This window comes from Odontomachus brunneus, unplaced genomic scaffold (assembly GCF_010583005.1).
Source record: "Odontomachus brunneus isolate Ranch 3 - 2012 unplaced genomic scaffold, Obru_v1 Obru_scaffold_084, whole genome shotgun sequence".
Taxonomy (NCBI): domain Eukaryota; kingdom Metazoa; phylum Arthropoda; class Insecta; order Hymenoptera; family Formicidae; genus Odontomachus; species Odontomachus brunneus.
In genome coordinates this window covers 296613-320041 of record NW_022639534.1, presented here as the reverse complement: position 1 = coordinate 320041, position 23429 = coordinate 296613, and the positions used below count along the sequence as shown (strand labels likewise).

Sequence of the window (23429 nt, the reverse complement as noted above, 5' to 3'; positions counted from 1 at the left end):
TTTTATACATAATTATATATAAAATTTGTCCATACATAATTATGTATAATTATTCATAATCATATAAAATTATATATAATTATACATAATTATGTATAGTTATAAATACATTATCATGTATAATCACATATAATTGTATGCGTAATTATGTAAAATTATGTATGAAATTATATATATCATTATACATGATTATATGTAAGTAATATATATTAACATGTATGGACAAATTTCATACATAATTATACATAATAATGTATAATTATATATAATTTTATATACTTTTACATAATTATGTATAAAAAAATTTTCGTTGGGCAGAGATATCACATTGTCTCTGGAACGTTTCTGGAATGTATTTCAGACATTTAGTGCTGTATAAAATTAGAGCTTCGTTTGTTTTCTTCCAACGTTTACATAGGTTACACACTTATTTCGCCCTAGAAACAAAAGGTGCATCCTAGTTCAGTTAAAAAGAAGCGGACAGAGGCTGCGTTCCGAAATTTACTGCCAGTGCTGAAATTCTATAATATACGTGACATAAACTATAGATTTTCAGTACTGGCAGTGAATTTCGGAACGCAGCCACAGTCATACGAAACGGCCAAGAGCCGGCGGAAGAGAGATGAAGCGAAAAAAATTGCGCGAAGCCGCAGATGGTGCAGCTGTAGGGAACAGTTTTCTTATTGGCCGGCGTGTGCGGCAACGCGCGAGCGGGTTGGCACACCGATGGGCGGTCGGGCGGGGGCTGTATCGATTTAAATTTGGTTTGCCGGTTCGCGTGTCAATAGTCAACATAGCGCAGTCGCCGTGTGCGCTACCGCCGTCTTGTCGTCACGCTCGCCGAGGTGCGTACATCTGTACGAACAGTTTAGAGCTTCTTCAGAAGGAAGAGAATATGTCCGGACGAGGGAAGTGCGAGACGGCGGCTCCGGCGACGGCGGCCGTGCCAGACGGGCCGATTAAGTTCGAGAGCGCCGTGCCAAAAATCAGGTCAGTCAGTCTGCGCCGTCGGTCTGTTTCGCCGGCGAAATCACATTCGTCGGGATCGCAATCGTGAGTAACTGAGACGCGTTGTGTCGTGTGTGTGTGTGTGTCAGGTTGGCGCGTTCGTAAGTGTATATATTGAGCACGAAAATGCAATTCGCCCTCGACTTGTCTGCGATCAGAGCGATGCGCTAATCCCACGCGTGCATTCGTCGCTACCGACCACGCCTCGGGTCGCGTGTGTTTATACGCGTGTGCGCTCGTGACTCACCAGACGGCTGCCGGTGTCGTGAATCTCGTCTATCTTGTGGTATATCCTCGAATGTGACGCGGAACACTATAACACCGATCGATAAAGAGCTTATAGAGAAAAGTTTGTTCTCATCGTGTTTAGATCTTTGTAATCTGTCCAATGAGAGGAATTCGATGATGTGGGTATTTGCCGACGTAGTAATCCCGTCAATGCCCTTTCGCTTTCTTCGGACCTCCAAGGTCGTACGTTTATTGCGTTTTAGATGTGGAAAATGTTATAAAATACAACAAAGACGAGTGGATCGCGGTGCTGAGTATTATGCGCGAGTTTTGAAAATCGTCTGTTTTCCGCTCGGTCGATTGGTCGGAGCAATCGGTCACGTGGCAAAATTGCGCGCCTCACGGCAGGCAATTTGAAATAATGATTACGCTCAGCAAAAAAAGAGCTGCTTTACAACTGTTTTAAAATTCGTGAATCTAGTTGGTGTAAGCTCTTAAGGTTCTTGGTCCCGTGCATTATCTATCTCTTTTTGATGACGTCAGAAGCGAGAAAATGCATGCTAAAAATTCTTACGAAATACGTTAAAATAAAAATATATATCCATAAAGTAACATTTGCAATCGATTAAACAAATTTGTAAGATATTCCCTGCACTCCGAATAACATCGAAGATTTTATTTATAAGAAAGTATACTTCTTTGTCGTACATCTATAAGTTGCCCAAAAAGTTCGTAGCCTAATACAGAGATAGTGCGAATTTAGTTGAATTTTTATTACTATATTTCACAGTCATTCTTTTCAAAATTAATTATAAAAGCATAGAATGATCTATCAATTAGTTTTTGTTTAACAATGCGTCAAAGTGACGCCTTTAATGTCTTTGTGCATTTCTTAGATTGATTGTTCCCGTGTTTTTTAAATAAAGTGATAAACTCAAATTACATTGACAGTTATAAATCGGTGCTGAAAGTTCTTCACAAATCAATAAAGTTGTTCAGTTTTTGTTAATATGATTAAATGCAGGACCTATCACTCTCATAAAATTCACTTTGACGTACTGTCAAACAAAGACTAATCGACTAATCACTTTTAGTTCTGAAATTTTCTAAAATTTTGCGAAATTTGTGCTATTTCTGTATCAGAAATATATATTTTGAATAATCCACGTAACTTTATGTATTTTTGTACAGCTGAGTCATAACTCTAAAGTCCATTCTACAATGGCAATAAAAAATAAAAAGTAAAAGTAAGAAATTATAGTTATTTATTTTTCGATAACAATCTCGTCTTCGCTGGCAACAACGCCTTTGAGACAATTGACGTATGTAAAGGTCTCATGAAATATTCGAAATAAGTAACTCGCAAAAACGGTCGATTAAGAGAGAGAAAGAAACAGAGAGTACGCGAAAGAAATAAATACAAAAAATAACGAAAGATAAATCAAGAATAATAAATGTAACAAATAGAATAAATAAAATCACTAAAATTCAGCCGCTAGTTCTTAAATTTATGTATCTTAACGCTTTTATTAATTTTAAAATATTTAAAATATTTATATCTTTAATATCATTATTACGAGAATACACTTGTGCCATAATATTAAAGAATTTTCCGATAAAACTTCCCTAAAACTCGGAATGACATTTAAACAAAAATTCAACGTTTAATTCAAAGTTAAGATATTCGAGGATTTTATAATTGAAATAATATAAGAAATATGCTGATAGATGCATTGATACATTAATATATTGATACGAATATGCATATGTATTTTTCCACTAGAATTATGTTATTTACACACAAGTACGTCGTCGTCTTTCTCTTCGCAAAATTTAGGATATGTGTGTGCGATTCACTACCCAGCGAGAAAGGTTACGTCGATTCGACGTCTACTAGACGTCTATATGAAACGTCTATCTACCATCTACGTCTAATCTAGATTAAGATCTATATCGACCTAAAAACGATCCACATTTAGATGTCTAATAGACCGTCATTTCGACGTCTTATCGATGTCGATCAATAAGTCATTTCTCACTAGATTGTTTCATAAAAATAACTAATTCCTAATTTTCTTTATGTCTTATAAACTGCTAGAAACCGAAGATTGTCAAACATACGCTAAAACTTTCGCGAATCCTGCCTCGAAAATTTCGAATTCGAAGTGGTCACCATCCATCCTGACTGCGTTGCTTAACCTGACGATCGAGCAGCACGCGGTGTTCCAATGACTCCAATGATGTTCTTACAATTTATACTTATAAAATACTTTATTTATGCTTATAAAATTTATACTTAGTGTTCACAGTATATTATAACGTACCTAGCAAATACACGCGTTGATTCACCTGTCTATTTTATTTAATATCTCTAAAGTTTATGTAATTATTTGCAAAATGACTTTGATCATTCCTTCCAGTTTAATGTTTTTCGAGTAATCTGACATTCCTATCTTTGTAATACTATAATTGAATCGGAAATCTAAAAGAAAACTGACGTTTCCACTTAGAATAAATTTTTTATGCAAAACGCACGCGATCTCAGTGAGAAATGACTTATTTATCGACGTTGAAAAGATGTCGAATCGGTGTCGAAATCGTCAAATAGACGTCGATTCGACGTCTTTTCGACGTCGATCGATAAGTCATTTCTCACTGAGATATTAGACGTCGATTCAATGTCGAATAGACGTCTAGAAAGATTGTACATAATCGACAAAATAAAATTCCCAAATTTTATCGAAAACTCTCTTTTAATGATCAATATATTATGAATGGATTCTAAAACATAAGAATTCACTCAAAATAGAAGACGTCTAAATTGCCATTTTTCTAGACGTACATTTAAACTAGACGTAACTTAGACTTATCCGACGTCGGTTAGACATCGAATCGACGTCTACGTTCTCGCTGGATAAACACTGTAAATGTTTTAATTAAGCGCTTCAAAGCGTTTACAGCATAATATATGGCACCTTTTGGGTATAAGTAGAGGTGAAAATAATCCAATTTGACAATAACTTACTCAGTAAATTGCAGTAAATTATCCGGTAATTTTTGCAAGTAAAATAATAATTTAGAAAAAAATTACAGAAATAAAATAATTTTGATATAAAGCTCAAAAAGATCATTTAGCTTTTAAGATGAGTAAAATACTTTATTTAACTTATATTTTTTATAAAATATTTTGATATTGTATAAAAATATTGTATAAAATATTTGTATATAATATTGTATAAAATATTTTGATATTGTATATTGATGTATCATATAATAGAAAATTAGATACATAGTCACTCTCTTTAGAGAAATTTAAACAAACAAATTTTTTTTATTAGGATTTTGAAGACAAAAAGCGTAGAAGATATAATAAGTCTTATCTCTAATCTATATTTTTCATACCATTATATCTTACAAGTTTACAGCATTTTTATTTATTACCTTGCTCTTTCTGCTATTCTATTAGACTGTGGTATATAATTGAACATTTTTTAGTAGTATTTTAAGAAATAGAAATTTTAATACTGTCGAAGGATTCGACAGTAAATAGTTTCCTTTCTTTTATCTCAAAGACTGAAAAAATACTATTGTTTTATATCTTATGCATTAATACAAAAATATAAGTACAGCCTATTTATACATAAAATTATCAGAAACAACGAATTTTACCAAAATTATCATCTTACTACCATCTTACTGTAATTTTACTGTAAATAATCGTCACCTTGAATCTGACGATAATTTTACATCTTACATAGGTGTAAGTTACATTACTTATTTATATAGGTATAAGTTGACACTAGCTGCGTTTAGGGAGACACTATTTGGCGTTATGAACGTGTTCTGTCCTTATTACTTAGTGAAAGTTGAACAACCCTTATAGAAATATCATACTAAGAATCATTGATAATTACTTATTATCCAGTATTTTTAATACTGAAAATAAGTAATTATCAATGATTCTTAGTATGATATTTCTATAAGGAAAGGACGAAACACGCTTTTAGCGCCAAATAGCGTCTCCCCGAATGCAACTACTGTTTCGCTATCAGACGTAACGGCGATAAGTTATACACTGCGCGGAGTGAGTGAGTCAGCTATCGCGTACGCGATAGAGAACGATTAATATGGCGGTGCTAGTAACTATCCTCACTACATATATTCATTGTTTCCGTGCGCTTATAAGCACGATAATATATTGCGAAATCAATGTGCTTATGTAGAGGAAGTGTGAATGTATCAATAAAAATTATCCGGAATCGGGATACGGTATATCGTAGTCTTTACCCAGTATTGTACCGATTCTCTTTAACCCTCTAATGATAATGTGGATTTTCAGAACATAACCGGTAAGGTGGGATCGGATCTAACTTTACATTCTGTTTGATTTATTTTTCATCTAATCAATGTACAAAATAAATAAAAGAAGTAAATAATAACATGTAATTTTTCCCTCTATTTATATATAAACGAAAAACAAAATTTACTAACTGCCTTTAGATAATTCTAATAAGACAAAAAAACAACAATATGCATTTCTTCATTTTTCAAATGCTAGAGAAATTAATTACCTCAGTTTTAAAGTTATAAATTTAATATATATTTATAATAATTAATATATTATGTTAATATACAATTAAATTAATATATTATTATAATTAAATTAATAGTTATTAAGAAACTTATATATATATATATATATATATATATATATATAATAATTGTTTTTAGAAAAAATATCTTTGGTTTATTACTTTATTGCTAAACTTTATTGCTAATTCAAAACCTTAGAAGTCATAAATTTTGTGTTTGTTTCATGACTAGAAAGAGAAAGGAAAGTAAAATAAAAGTAGTCGAACAAAAAATTATATATGAATTATAAAAATAAATATAAATCAAACGGTAGGAAAAAGCAATCCGAGTTCAAGCACAGGACTAATAATGCTATAAATTATATGGATAAACACCTTCCTTATGTTAGGAAATCGTGTAATGTTTATTGAAATGAATAATCAATATATAAAAAACATTCAAACGTTTCGGCTCAACCGTGAACCCTCTTCAGTGATAAAGAAACTCAGTGATAAAGAAACTTCAGTGATAAAGAAGGTTTAATGACAAGAACGCATTACAATAAGTAAAAGACCAGCGCAAAATAGACATGGGTGTTAGTCGCAATATTAAAGCCAAACAATTGTTTTTCATTTTTCATTTTTTATTTTTTTTTATTTAAGTTTTTTAACCAGTTCAGCTTTATAACGTTTTACTTGTTTTTATGTGCGTCAATAGTTCAATATGTTAACCGATTACATCACTATAATTTTTTTGTATTATTGTAATTCTGCATCACATTGAAGAGGGTCAAAATGTTAAGATCGAAATGTCTGTAATTTTTTATATATTTTTGTAATTATAAATATCATTGTTCTTATCTTACTGACGACGTTAGTTCTTATTTACTTTTAATTTGACTTACGTGTAAAATTTATTTCACAATCGTCATATATTAATTGCAAATGTTTTGTTCCTACATTGGATACTTTTCCATGAAAATTTTATGTAAAATCATTCAAACACATTCTACCGCCAACGTTTGCGTTAGTATATGTTTGTGAAATAAATTTTACTGTAATAATTTTTCACTTACATCCTCGTAGCGCTCAGTTCTTATAGGCTCTCTGTTCTTAAATATTTAAATTGTATATTAGAGAAAGAGAGAGAGAAAGAGAGAGAGAGAGAGAGAGAGAGAGAGAGAGAGAGAGAGAGAGAGAGAGAGAGAGAGAGAGAATCTTTTCACGTTTTTATATAACGTTTCATTGGAATTTTTAGAGTTTTTATTTATTTTAACAGAAAATAAATTCCACCATGTGATTCTACAACCAAGAAACTGTAAGAAAGTAAAATAAAAATAAAAATGATGGTTTATAAACTTATCTTTAATGTTTTTATCTATTTTTTCACATCCAGCACTTATAGGTTTGGTCACTATTAGGTCACTATTAGGTCACTATTAGCACTATTAGGTCTTTTTTTGTTTAGATGTATACAAGCCTCCCTTCAGAGCTTTTGATAAAATATAGTTTGTAATAGTTCAGAATAGACTTATTTTGAAATCCGCGTAGTTATAATCATATATCAACACTAATACTTTCATAATCCGTTTCACTTAATTTGTTTATACTTCTATACTTCTATACTTTCGTTTTCTTTATGTTTAAGGCAACAATTGCTAAAGTGGAACGGTTGGGGTTATAAGGACTCCGAATTTCGTGTAAACGACCAACAAAGCGTGGAGTTCACCGGTAACAGGTGAGTCTGGTATCAGTTTACTCGCTTTTATTTGAATTTATATATATGCTAACTTTGATAACGTGTTTCAACATGTCATAAAAATGAGGTCTTCTATATATAATAAGACCTTCCTTGTATCACAGTGGCCTACCATTCAATTTAAATACTGCTAATATACATTTTACATCTATGTTAGAGAGAGTAAAATGTTCGAAGAAAAAATTTAAAAATAATACATTTCTTGAAATATTAATGGCACATAAGGAGCTAGCACGGATGACTTAGTGCTATTAAATACTAATATAATTTTAATATTAATATGATTGTGGGAGGATAAAAATGTCCAGTATGTCAAACGCACGTATCGAAATTTTCTCTTCGACTAACGTACGCGGAGAATCAACCTTCCATACTTAGACCGATCCTTGAGTCCCAAATTTAAATATATATTTTAATTAAAATCCCAAACCCCCATTAAACCGAAGACTCAAATAGATTCCTTTTTTATATATGTTGCGAAAAAACTGCCTTCAGGACTCCAACCTGGAACCTCCCCACTTTCCGGGCGGGACGCCTTTCCATTCGGCCACCAAGGCTTCGACAGTAATCTCGCAACACAATGTTTATAAATTCTCTAAGATGTAAGGTGAGAGAGAACGAAAGAGTCGATCTCGTAAGAGATGTTATTGTACGAGAGAGAGATAGCATATTCTTCCTGCCGATGCTTTAAGATAAACCGAAATAATAGAACGCTCCTTTATAGAATTAACTAATAGTGAAATATTAATGGCACATAAGGAGCTAGCACGGATGTCTTAGTGCTATTAAATACTAATATAATTTTAATATTAATATGATTGTGGGAGGATAAAAATGTCCAGTATGTCAAACGCACGTATCGAAATTTTCTTTTCGACTAACGTACGCGGAGAATCAACCTTCCATACTTAGACCGATCCTTGCGTCCCAAATTTAAATATATATTTTAATTAAAATCCCAAATCCCCATTAAACCGAAAACTCAAATAGATTCCTTTTTTATATATGTTGCGAAAAAACTGAAAAACTTTTATCCTCCCACAATCATATTAATATTAAAATTATATTAGTATTTAATAGCACTAAGACATCCGTGCTAGCTCCTTATGTGCCATTAATATTTCACTATTAGTTAATTCTATAAAGGTGCGTTCTATTATTTCGGTTTATCTTAAAGCATCGGCAGGAAGAATATGCTATCTCTCTCTCGTACAATAACATCTCTTACGAGATCGACTCTTTCGTTCTCTCTCACCTTACATCTTAGAGAATTTATAAACATTGTGTTGCGAGATTACTGTCGAAGCCTTGGTGGCCGAATGGAAAGGCGTCCCGCCCGGAAAGTGGGGAGGTTCCAGGTTCGAGTCCTGGCGGAGGCAGTTTTTTCGCAACATATATAAAAAAGGAATCTATTTGAGTCTTCGGTTTAATGGGGGTTTGGGATTTTAATTAAAATATATATTTGAATTTGGGACTCAAGGATCGGTCTAAGTATGGAAGGTTGATTGATTCTCCGCGTACGTTAGTCGAAGAGAAAATTTCGATACGTGCGTTTGACATACTGGACATTTTTATCCTCCCACAATCATATTAATATTAAAATTATATTAGTATTTAATAGCACTAAGACATCCGTGCTAGCTCCTTATGTGCCATTAATATTTCACTATTAGTTAATTCTATAAAGGAGCGTTCTATTATTTCGGTTTAATACATTTCTTCACAATTGCATCACAATCGCATCAATTAAAAATTGGCAACGGCAAAAAAAAAGATTTTAGAAAAAATTAAAAGAACTAGGAAAAAGATTAAGAAAAATTAATTAAAAATTAAGAAAAATTAATTAAAAAGATTTTAAAAAATTAAGAAAAATTAATTAAAGAGATTTAAAAAAAATTAAGATTTAATTAAGGAAAATTAGGAAGAAATTTAAAAGAGACAATTCAATAAAGCATACTTCAACGTACGGCTTTTACTAAAATTTTTTTATTTCAAGTAATTTTAGAGCCAATTTTATCTTTTTGGTTGAAATTGAGTAATAGTTTGTAATTCTGTATGTTTATGTAGACTCTTTCAAACTTTAAGCGCTATAAACTGATTAAATTTAACACATTTTATGTTTTCCAAATCATCCACTCTCATTTATGTGAAAATTTAACATAAAACAAATGTGTTAAAAAGTAATACGGAAAATAATATGGAAAAAATTAACACAACAATTTAACATTTGAATACTGTTAGGAATCACAGGTTGTGTTAAATTGACATATTTAATATGTCAAACATAGATTATGTCAATTTAACATTTTTATTTTATCAAAATCATAGATTAATACTTCTCTTAAATATTAAAATAACGTTTTAGTTTAGTTAATTTAACATTATATATATGTCAATTTAACACAAACTGTGATTCCTAACGGTATTGAAATATTAAATTCTTGTGTTAATTTTTTACATATTATGCGTGTTATTTTTTACCACATTTGTTTTGTGTTAAATTTACACATAAATGAGAGTGGATGATTTGGAACACATGGAATGTTAAATTTAACACATCAGTTTTTACAGTGTAATATTTGTTTTTATAAGAAACAGCAACATAGCTGAATCCTTATCATACGGAATGTCTTATGTTATAAATTGCTAATTTTTTAAAAGAATCACAGAGCAAATTTCCCAGAGTCATCTTTAATATGTGAATTTAAGAAATTTATGTTAAGGGATTGTATGTATGCGACCTATAAGTCAAGTGTCAATTTTCAAAAGAAACAAACGCTTTATGTCGTGACTTAAGATGAAAAATTAGCATCGCAAAAAAACGAGGAAAGTAATGATCGGAAGTTGTTAATTAAACAAATTTTGTTAATGTATTGTAATGCATCAAAATATATTTATTGAATACATGTAAATTATTAATTCGATTAATTCGATTAAATTGAATTGATTTAAAAGGTTCTCATTTAATGTATGAAATGGAGAAATAAAAACTAAATGAGTCTTATTATTAAGAGTATGCTGAAGTCGATGATGAACTTGAACAATGTCGATAATGCAGATACGATCGTCACTAATCACGCTATCTTTTTCGTATTTCTTGTACAGACAGAACTTATACAAATATGTGTTGCTTTGTTTTATTATATTCAGCGGGAAACTTAACCATGCATTTTGCATATGCAAAAATCTTTTTGCAAACTTTTCCGATATTCTTAAGCTCCTGAATTCAAATGCGAAGCAATGTTCTTTTTCTGTTTTGGAGTATTCACATTTTCGATATGTACAAGTTGCGAAACTTTCGGATTAGACTAATATTACGCTAACAGCTTGAAATTTTATATTACAAATTTTTTGTTTTTATTACATATTGAGCAATGCTCCCACACTCTTTTGCGTAAAAGTATTTGTAATTTTGTACAACCTATATGACGTAAACTTTATAGAAAAATGTCAGTGTTCTGCCGGTAAAATTTTCAGCTTCAGTATTCCTTAAAAAAATACGGATTCAATTTATTTACAATAATAACATAATAGTAATGGCATAATAAATAACATAATAACATAATATAATAAGTTTCATTTCTTTTTTCACTTGATTTAATGATTTACGTTGTAAATTCTCTTTCTGGAGAATAGTTGACACATCGTCATTTCTATGAAATAATCACTAGATGTTGAAGCTATTATGACAGTACATAACATAAGTTATGAACATAAGATCCATGTACACAGGATACGTATATATACAGAATAAATAAAAGATAAAAATGTGTGAAAATTACCACTATTTCGTAGTCCCACCGTTTCACATACTTTTTCCTCATTTCACACCAATTACGTCAGGAATAAATTTAGTTTTCTGTAAAGTCAACACGATCTATTTAATCCTCGTATTTAACTATGCAATGAGTTACTCGCTTGCCCTTTGTGACCGTACGTCGTGTGGCATTAATTACTGAATATTCAAGCGGCATAATTAAGATGTAGATTAAAGTAATGAACCCAGATAGCATAAAATCTTCAGAGAATGTTCTAGAACGTTCTTAGGATGTATAAATGTCCTTAGAACGTCTTTAGAACATCCTTTAAAGTTTTGTGCTGTATAGGAATGTAGATTTAAATAAGTAACCAACGGCATTGTTATTGTCAAACAATTGCATGCTAAGGCACTTGGTTTCACTGCTGCGAAACTCTGAATTGATAACATCAGAAGCGAGAAAACGCATGGCAAAAGTTCTTACATGCCATTTCCAAAAAAAGATATTAACATCATGAGAAAAAGTAACTTTAAAAAAAAGATTACATATCACGTTAATTTTTAGGTCATTCAATGACCGTCAAAGAAAAACGATAGTTTCTCGAACATTTTACAAATATATACTCAAGAGATTTGAAATGTTTCTTTATACAAATATCTTTTTATTATTTGAAAATGGCACGTAAGAATTTTCGGCATGTGTTTTCTCGCTTCTGACACCATTAATCTAGAGTTCCGCAGCAACGAGGATCAAGAACTTTAAGATGAGTACATTTATTCGAACGTTGGAATCCGTCTCGGTTTCCTTGTACACGCCTACGCAATGGGCTAATAATTGTGTTTGCACTATTACCACCGAACGTGTCACCGGCGAACGTGTCGCAATTCTGTCATCTGCTTCGCGTACATCTTCTGCTTTCTTTTCATATTTACAGGCATGAGTGTCGACCTCGCTGGCTTATGTAACGTACAAAATAGAAACGACATCTTGAATTTTTCTCCAGTGGAACGACGCTCGGACTGTCGTTCATGGAGTAAAGATTACATGGGGATCGATCGTTCACTTTGAAGTTTTCTTTGAGCCTTATCCAAGAGACTCCTCCATCCTTTTGTCTTACAAATGCGCGAAATATATTACCGTCTGTGACATAAAAGAAAAGCCAAAGTACACGTCGATGTATGCGTTAGCCCACAATAAAAATTGACATTAGAATTATGGATCTCCGCATATATGTTTCGTAACATCTCGACTATCTATACACACAAGCTGAAATAAGAAGATAATATTTATGTATATGTAGTCAGGTTTCCCGCTGAATATAATAGAACAAAACAACTCATATTTATGTAAGTTCTGTATGTACAAAAAATACGAAAAAGATAGCGTGATAGTGATGATTGTCTCTGCGTTATCGACATTACTCGAGTTTGTCATCGACTTCAGCATCCTCTTAATAATAAGTCGAAATAATAAGATATAATAGACTTATAATGTTAACATACAATGTTTATTAATATACAATAGTTAATAGTATTTTCTAATTATAAGCATTTAATAATTTTCTTAACATGTAACATGTGTTTTATTAACGCGCAAACGTTATTAGAATTGTCCTCTTAGTTTGTTAATTATTCAAAGAAGCAGGAGCGATATGTCCAAAGCATCAATCTGTTACTCTGATAACTTTATGCTAATGTCCGAAAATGGTTTTTAGAATTCTCCCATTAAAAAACGAATTCGATAAGATAGAAAGTTACAAACTCACTCTAAAAAATATGGATATTAAACTCTTTTTTCTGATAATATCATTCTGTCCACAAGTATACACTAGTTTGTACAATAATAGCTCCCACTTCGATCCGTTTTTATTTGAATACACGTTTAAACGTTTAGCGTATATCTATTTGGAAATGTTTGATGGGAATCGTTTCGATATAACTGAACATTTCATCGTTTAAACGGATTCTGCGATACGTATACCGCGTGTCCCAAATTCGTTTCCACAATGTTCACGGCAACGTAGAACGAATTGAAGTAAATATAAAAGGTATAAAAGGCACATAAGGAGCAAGCACGGATGTCTTAGTGCTATTAAATACTAATATTACTTTTTAATATTAATATGATAGTGGGAGGGTAAAATTGTCCAGCATGTTAAACGCCCGTATCAAAATTTTTCTTCGATTATCGTACGCAGAGAATCAACCTTCCATGCTTAGACCTTGTATATGTTATGTGCCTTTTCAAATCTTACTGTTAGTTAATCTATTCAAGGAGCTTTCTATAATTTCGGTTTATCTTAAGCATTGGCAGGAAGAATATGCTATCTCTCTCTCGTATAATAACATCTCTTACGAGATCCACTCTTTCTTTCTCTCTCAACATCTTAGAGAATTTATAAACATTGTGTTGCGAGATTACTGTCGAAGCCTCGGTGACCGAATGGAAAGGCGTTCCGCCCGGAAAGTGGGGAGGTTCCAGGTTTGAGTCCTGGCGGAGACAGTTTTTTCGCAACATATATAATGAATCTATTTGAGTTATCGGTTTAATGGGGTTTGGGATTTTTAAAAAATATATATATATAAATTGGGCCTAAGTATGGAAGTTTGATTCTCCGCGTACGATAATCGAAGAAAAATTTCGATACGGACGTTTAACATGCTGGACAATTTTATCTTCCCACTATCATATTAATATTAAAAAATAATATTAGTATTTAATAGCACTAAGACATCCGTGCTTGCTCCTTATGTGCCTTTTCAAATTTTACTGTTAGTTAATCTATTCAAGGAGCTTTCTATAATTTCGGTTTAAATATAAAAGTCCCGTATCATTTTACGATATTCGCAATAAATCTCGAGATATTAATTAAAAAAGTTTGGTGAACACGATCATGTGCGATATAGTAAATGAACTCCAGTGGCGATGTGTGCTGTCGTATACATTAGGCTCAAACTGAGCCAAAAAATTACTTATCATTTTGCAATTAACTTAGGTTTTGTGTTATTAATAAAAAAGAAATTGTTACATGATTGTGCACGATAATGTACAAATCTTCTTTAATTAATATCTAATTAATATCTATATGATCCATATAATTTTTATATATTTATGTAATCTAATAAATCTATATACCTATATAATTTAATTAATATCTATATAATTAATATATATAATAATTAATATCTGAGAATCTATGTTGTCATTTGCAAAATGGTAAAGGATTTTTTTGTTCAGTTTAATCTAATGTACAGGTATATGACAGCACACATTGTCACTACAGCTCATCTACCATATCGCGCGTGATCATTCATCAATCTTCTTTAATTAATATCTCGAGATTTATTGAATTTCGCAAAACGGTATGAGACTTTTACGTGACGCAAACGAGGATAGAAGACGATAACCAGACAGTTGAGACGTTGACAAATAATTGCGCGGCTTTCCTGTTTAATGAAATCCGATACGAACTCAATGGTGTGGAGATTGACCGCTGCAGAAACGTTGGAATAATCAGCACACTCAAATACTATGTATCGCTGACTCGTGACAAAAATTTATTATTGAGGAACGCCGGTTAGAATCTCTCGAAGAACATGTTTGCGGGATACTTTAATTGTTGTGTCCCGCTCAATGCATTGTTAGGCTTTTATAAGGACTACAAACGGATCATAATTAACGCTCATCATGAATTGATCTTGATACGTTCACGCAACGACTGCAATTGCGTGATGGGACATGCAAACTCTGATCACTTCAATCCGTTTCACGTTCCCACGAACGTTGAGAAAACGAATCTGACACACCCTGCTTATATATATTTGACAACATCCCAGATAACTATTTACACTACTATTTGCACAACTACAACTAGTCATACGAAGGAAGAAACATGTGCACGCGGTGTGATAGCGCATTGCTGATTATCTTTCTTGGTTCATACGATTGCCAGAATGGGCTAATGACTCCATTTTCTGTTTAAAGATATAAAACGAATAACGATAAATGAATAAACGGATTCAAAGTTAGTGATACACGTTTCCAATTTTATTATACGTATATGTGATTCTAATAGCACAATTTATTGGTGTTACATTAGCTCAATATTGGTTACATTAGGTGAATATATATCTAATATTGGTTATAAATAAAAAAATTGGTTATAAATAAATAAAAATAAATAAAAATGAATAAATTGCCGATATTGCATGAGATGATTATACCAATATTAGCATACATTGAAGGTACATTGGACTAATATAGCTCAGTATGTAGTTAATATTGATACAAATAATTTGCCAATATTCAGAATTTTATATTAGCTATAAAATGCAAAGCGTCTACTTTGCAATACTGGGCCAACAAGTATATTGGGATCCAATTTGTAGAAAGAAAGCCAATATTACCTCAATGAATTCTGTGCTACTAAGATAAATGTATACGCTAAATATACGTTTTTTGCGATAAAGCATCAAATAGTCACGATTGCCAGCTGTTCATGGTCTTATCATGAGAGGAATAGTCATGATTGATGAGCCATAATAAGTCGAAGTACTTGGTGTAAATATGCATCCTTTTATTATGTTGTTATCTGATAGAGATAAGAGTGTGATAAAGATACTTACGTTTCTCCTGAATCTTCCGTTACTCTCTAAATTTCTTGAAGTGAAAATCTCACTCGAAAAATGGAGTGACAGCCGAGTCGAATTAGAGCAATTTCTCATTCTTATAGAGTGAATTTCTTCACTTTATATCGTAGAGTGAAAATTTTCACTCTGTGTCGTGGAGTAAATTTTCATTCGACAAATGGTAATGATCGTTACTCGAGTTAGATATACGAGTGACTTTTCACTCGTATGGAGTGAATTTTTAACTCGTGAAAGAGTGAATGATTCGGAAACAATTCATGTATCATTATAACAGTCATTCCCATCAGTTAATAGCAGTAGCTCAGTAACTACGAAATAGGACTTAAGAGCCAGAGATCTCAGGTTCTCAAGTCCCACTATGATCAGAGAATTTTTCCGAACTTATTATAAATGGAATTAACTAAATAGCACACCATTAAAAAGATTGTGCGATAATCCGAAGTCTAGCAAACAAGATAGAACTAAAGATTTTTGTTTTTACCATATCATAAAAATTCACTCTTCTTAAAGTGAAATTTTCACTATAGTTGGAGTGAAATATTCACTCTTATGAAAAGTGAGATGTTACTCCATTTAGAGTAGCAGTATTTTCATCATCGCTTGGAGTGAATATCCACTTGTTTAGAGTGAAACTTTACTCCAAGAAATTTAGAGAGTACAGTTACGATATTGGACGTCTTCTATACGGCTATTGACTACATAATCAACATATATACATGCACTGAAAAAATGTGTTATAATAAAAAAACTTTGATTTGAAAAAATGAATTAACTCTTTATTTAATTATGTTGCTCTCAAGCAACATCGATTTCTCATGACCTCTCAAAAACGATAGATGCCGGATACAGTTATTTAGCACTGCTGCTCTGCTGCAATACCAGGTTACTTGTTTTGTTCATTGGTGTCTCAGTAGTTTCGATTTTTGCCACTAAATGTTAAAACATTAAATGTTGAACACATCTTTTTAAAATAATATTTTGAAAATAATATAATTCAACAGGAAACATTTATTTCATTTAAATACTAAAATTTTTTTTTCATTTTTCCTACATTTTGTTAACAGTTATTACCATATAATTTATAAATGTCTTTTATTTCTCAAATGGCCATTTCAGTTAAATTGACTAAAATTAAGAGAAATTAGTTATTATCACGCGTTGCGAGTCCATCACGTAGCTAAAACTTACGCAAGAACATAGAAGCATACGCAGTGATGTATTATATTATTTATGCAGAGAGAGAGAGAGAGTTGGGAGATAACGCGTTACTTGTAATATCGTTACCGTTATCGTTACTTTTTTCAATAACAATTATTAAAAATACTAATTCCCAGACATATACTTAATTCTGAACATCTTATTGTTTTGGCTTTTAAATACAAATATTTAAACTTTCAACATAGAATGCATGTATATATTCATTATTTATATATATATTATTTTATGTTAAAAGTTCAAGTATCTATATTTAAAAAACAAAACAATATCTAGGATAGGTACATGTCCGGCTATTAGTATTTTTACCTTACTTTTTTCCGTTTGTAACAGTAACGAATCAACCGTTGTTTTTATCTTTATTTTAATTACCTCTATTTAAAGGATAATGCGCTGGTCGCGCGTTGATAGCGTATATTAGCATGTATTTTTGATTGAATAGAAATATCTATCCAATCGCTGGAAGACAGCACGTGGTTTTATCTTATTCTTCATGTAAAAATGATTAGTACAAAGTCGAATTTTGTAATTTAGCTATTAACAATTTTTAATAAATGTAATAGTTTGTTTTAATAAATTTAATAATAGTATGCTTAATATTTATATAATAGTATGCTTAATATTTATATAATAAATTTAATAATAGTATGCTTAATAATTCATTTTTGTAAGAAATCATGGAACAAGTGGGTATTATATTAAGCATTGCTATTATTAAGTTTATTAAAGAAAAATTTTTAAGAGCCAAATTGTAAAATCTAGCTTTGTACTAACAATAATTTTTGCGTGAAAAATAATAAAAGATAAAAAGATAGGATGAAGTTCATAAAAAAATATTAGTTCCATAAGTTCCAGTATTATTGCAGTTATTAGTTGGTTTTTTTAGGCAAACTGGCTATATCAAAAATAATAATTTAAGTTTAGAAATATTTTAAAATTAATTACGTATTTTAGTATTATAAAAAGTATTTGTATTAGTATTATAAAAAAAATAACAAAAAAGTAACAAATCGTTACTTTTTAAATAAAGGTAACAAGATATTTTTTACAGAAAGTAACGGTAACGGCATTACTTTTATGAAGTAACGTTCCTAATTCTGTATTTGTGTCACAAAAGTGAATTTGCGTAAAGTCCTATAACTTAAAATTATTATTACAAAGTTTATAAGAATTATTATTTTGTTAGTTGAATGATTGTTTATTGTACCTAATTATAAAATATCATTAACTTTAATAAAACATTTTAAACCTTAAAAATTACTTGTATTGTTTCCTTTATACGAAAGATATGTAACAACCAATCCTAGGGAAGTATAGAGTAGATAATCATATTTGTATGACTATTTTAAAATTTAACAACTTTTTTGTGTAGTAGATATAAAGTAGGTATAAAGATAATATTTTTTTCTCTTACTTAAAAGTTACTTAAAAGTTTTCTCTTACTTAAAAGTTGTATATGAAAATGTGCATAATATTAAAAAATACTATATACATCTTTTTGTTTTAATCAGTATGCAAAAAGGTATAACAACTAGACGGTTTCTCTTACGGTAAAATTGTTACTTTTATGTCTTAAATATATTTGTTTATTTCTTGCAAACTAAGACACTTCATAAATTAAAAAATTTAAACACAAGACTATTGTGTATTGTGTATTGTGCGTTGCTGAAGACAAAAACTTAGGGTATAAATCATTGTTTTGAAATTATAATTCAGTCATTCGGCTAAGGCCTATAGACTAAACGCTCGATAAGGGTAGATACAAATTTATAGTTGGGATAAAAATCAAATGCCTATAATAACAAATTATCTTTTTCTAATTAGTCTCGTTAAGTCTTATACCTGTATTCATAGTTAGGCCTTATATTTAAAGTCTCCTTAAGTTCATTTTCCGATACCCTGTAGCTAATAAAATAATCCGTAGAGCATCTGAAAATTAACTTAGGGAGACTTTAAATATAAGGCCTGATTATAAATACAGACATAAGACATGAGAAAAAATGATTTGAAAAATTTTTATCTCTTGCTATTTTTCGGTAAAATTGATAGAATTCGAGTAAAAAATTATTGAAACCAATAATTTTGTAGATATTTCCATAAATATCTTAGAAAATGGAAGTCGTATAAAAATTTTTTTCAAATAAAAGTTGTTTGTTTCTTTATGTAGAATAAAATTCCGTAATAAAAAATATATGTTTCTATTTAAAAAAGCAAAGTTGACCTCGACCTGACTTTGGCGGCGCCACCCAAGGTCAAACTGTTAAAATCAGTAAATAAATCTTCCTAAGCCCTATAACTTTTATCTAAAACAATTTTCTGTAAAACTTATATTTTACGAGATATTTTACCGTCCGATACTTTGTATATATATATATATATATATATATATATATATATATATATAACATTTTAAAAAAGTAATTCAAAATAAATATTTATAAATATTTATCTAATAACTTACTAATATTGTATGCTGTCTTATCTAATACTTTTAATCTTAACAGTACTTTGCGTAAGTATTTCATCACTTAGCAAAGTATTATATATTAGTATTTAAATATTGACAATGTTCTGCGTAAGTATTTTATCACTGGACGAAGTATTACATATCAATATTTAAGTATTGAAATCAATCATAAGGTAGGATTTGTAACATTAAATATTGAAATACTTGAGTACTAAAAGCTGTATTTGAATCACAGAATATTACTAAATACTGTACTTTTAATACTGAAAATAAGTAATTAATCAATGATTCTTAGTATGATATTTCTATAATGGCGTACGCGTTACTGAAAAGTGTTTGTCGTTTTCGGTATTGACCCAGTATTAAAAAGGCTGTATTGGCCCTGTTCGTAGAATCAGTATTATTGGATACCCAAGTAAGAATCGTATACAATCTGCTAATAGAGGATATTGGACCAATATTGTGTCGGTACCAAAAAACGGACGATACCAATGTCCTTTATGGGAAAGTGGAAGAGATTACTAACGCGAAACCTAGATAGTTCAGTGGTAAGAATGCTTTCCTGACAAGCGGAAGACTCGAGTTCGATTCCAGCGGTCGCTACCGAAGATTTTTTCCTCATATAACTATTAAAAATAGACATGTAGAGATACAAATGAGAGCAAAAGCCTTCTCCGGCCATGGTCTAATCTTTCTTTCCGTACTATATAGTTGTGATATTAACAATTATACAAATAATAAAAATTACTAGGAATCGATACTGGCCCAGTACTGGGAATAGGTACTTTTCCAGTGCTAGGAATCAATACTTGTTTTGTACTAACTAGTACAGTACTGATTTTTGGTACTGTGACAGTACTGTTTTCCAATACTGGTCCTTTTATATCATCCCAGTATTACACCAATACTAAACCCGTACTGGCATCTAGTACTATGCCAGTCACGTTTACCAAATCGGTACTGGGCCACTTTGATGCTAGTAGTAAATTCCTATTTGGGCTATTATCTTGAATTATTGTTGAATCGTGAAAATGGAATTAGTCAATTTGCTTAAGGGACGTCTACATTGGAAGTAAGCAGTAAGAATAAGTAATTGGCCAATCATAGTTGATTATTCTTCTTACATTCGACTGTAATTGGTCAATTTCTTATTCTTACTTCCTATTTCTTACTACTTCCAATGTACGCCCCTTTACTGATTATTTCTTACTACTACTCCTACTGCTATTGTAGACGACGCATAACGCAGCCATGACATGGATAGGTGACTGCTTCGGATTTGAAATTATCGAGGGAGGATTCGCGAAAGTTTTAGAGTGTGTCTGACAATCTTTGATTTATAGCAGTTATAAGACATGAGAAAATTAGGAATTAGTTTTTTTTATGAAAGCTATGCGAAAAACTATTAACTATAAGCGGACATTTTTACATTATATCAAGGTTAGTGCAACGTTGATTCAATGTTTCTCAATGTTACTGCAATATTGACATTGTTGCAATTCAACATTTTTTCAACATTGATTCAACATTACTGTGCTGTATAGGATATGATTCAAATATGATTATTACGCTTCTTATATATGCTATCTAGGAAGCGTAATAATCAGATTTGAATCATATATATCGTTATATCTGATTATATATGAAAGATCAGATCTTGACAAAATCCATATCTGCTTTTATCTAAACTTTTTTTTCCCGAGTAAATATATGGTATACAATTGCGGACAAAAAGGTTGTTCTCCCCTTATAGAAATATCATACTAAGAATCATTGATAATTACTTATTTTCAGTATTAAAAATACTGGATAATAAGTAATTATCAATGATTCTTAGTATGATATTTCTATAAGGGTCCTTTCTTTTTTATGAGTTTAGCAACATATCTGTCCTATCCAATGGAGGAATTTTCTCAAAGGAAAACAGCTTTTCTCCTTAGATAAGACGGATATCTTCTTAAACTCACAAAAAAGGCGAATAATCTTTCTGCCCACGATTATATACAGACCAACCATAGACCATAAGTCTACTCTTATAGAAATATCATACTAAGAATCATTGATAATTACTTATTTTCAGTATTAAAAATACTGGATAATAAGTAATTATCAATGATTCTTAGTATGATATTTCTATAAGGGTCCTTTCTTTTTTATGAGTTTAGCAACATATCTGTCCTATCCAATGGAGGAATTTTCTCAAAGGAAAACAGCTTTTCTCCTTAGATAAGACGGATATCTTCTTAAACTCACAAAAAAGGCGAATAATCTTTCTGCCCACGATTATATACAGACCAACCATAGACCATAAGTCTACTCTTATAGAAATATCATACTAAGAATCATTGATAATTACTTATTTTCAGTATTAAAAATACTGGATAATAAGTAATTATCAATGATTCTTATGATATTTCTATAAGGATAACCCATTCAGCACAGTAACGTTGCAGGAACATTGCAGCACCATTGTTTTGCAATATTGTGACATTGCAACAACGTTGCAAAATGTTGTTGCAATGCTACTGCAATGTTGCAGCAATGGTAAAATGTCCGCTTGCGGCAATACCCTTATAGAAATATCATACTAAGAATCATCGATAATTACTTATTATCCAGTACTTTTAATACTGAAAATAAGTAATTATCAATGATTCTTAGTATGATATTTCTATAAGGGTATAACAACGCAACTGTGTAACAACATTGCAATGCAATATATATGTAATATTATTAATATGTTTTATTATACAAAGTAAAATCCCAGATAACACCCTTACAGGAATATCATACTAATAAATACTAAAAAATACTAAAAAATCAGTAATGTTTTCGTCAGTACTTAATTTCTGGTGAATACTGATAATAAAATCACTATTAAATATTGATAGTAATCAAATATTGAGAATTATCGTGCGAATGTGAAAAGTGAGAAAAATCATAATATTTTAAAAAATATATTTATAATTCCTAATTTTTTTATGTCTTATAAACTACTAGGTATCGAAGATTGTCAATACACACTCCAAACTTTCGTGAATCTTCCCTCGATAATTTCAATCCAAAGCGGTTACCCCATCTATATCCTGACTCCGTTAAAGTGTTGCTTAACCTGATGATCGAGTGGTATGCGGCAATTCCCAATGATTCCAACGATATTCTTACGATTTGTGTTTATATAATTTATCCTTATAGTGTTCACAGTATATTATAACATAGCTAGCAAACATCAAATAATAGTTATATAATAATAGTTATATAACTTTTACTTGGTGTTTGTTGGATAATTTACTGATAGATATTGAAACAACGCAACAACATTCGATATGAGATAAATATTGATGTAATGTAATGAATCAGTGATAATTACTTTTAGATTTTTAACAGAATGTTATAATGATTAATCCAAACTAAAAAAAAATAAAAAATCCAAGAAAATCCAAATTAAACAAATCGAATTACTAAATTTTGAAAGAAACTTTTATAAAATACTATTTAAAACAATAGTGTTGTTTCATCAAATGACATGGTTTCCTTGAACGAAATAAAAGGTTTTATTTTTATCATTTCAAAAAATGATATTTCGTTTAAGAATATAATATTTTAATGAAATAAAAAATCCATAAAATTAAATAAGTACGAATATTAAATCTAAAGAAAGTATTTTCTCTGAAAAAACAGTATAAGAAGTTTAAGAAATATATAATAAGATAAATTCTAGTATTAATGACTGCCACTAACAAGTACTATTCTAAGTACTATTCTATAAGCATT

At 30.6% G+C, this 23429-nt stretch overlaps 1 protein-coding gene and 1 long non-coding RNA gene across 2 annotated transcripts in view; one reads left to right on the top strand and one right to left on the bottom strand.

The window, feature by feature from the left end:
• Positions 1 to 766: 766 nt before the first annotated feature.
• Positions 767 to 23429, top strand: part of LOC116847856 (alkyldihydroxyacetonephosphate synthase) — a 39683-nt gene continuing 17020 nt past the window's right edge. Inside the window, exons 1-2 of the mRNA XM_032823321.1 lie at positions 767 to 990; positions 7456 to 7545. Of these exons, the coding sequence (XP_032679212.1) occupies positions 896 to 990; positions 7456 to 7545 (185 nt within the window). The 5' untranslated portion in view covers positions 767 to 895. The remainder of the gene's footprint in view (positions 991 to 7455; positions 7546 to 23429) is intronic.
• On the bottom strand, positions 10438 to 13390 carry LOC116847858. The gene is made up of 4 exons (XR_004378835.1): positions 13090 to 13390; positions 12177 to 12590; positions 11349 to 11425; positions 10438 to 11054 (listed from the first exon to the last, which is right to left on the bottom strand). It is a non-coding gene; the product is annotated as an uncharacterized LOC116847858 (long non-coding RNA).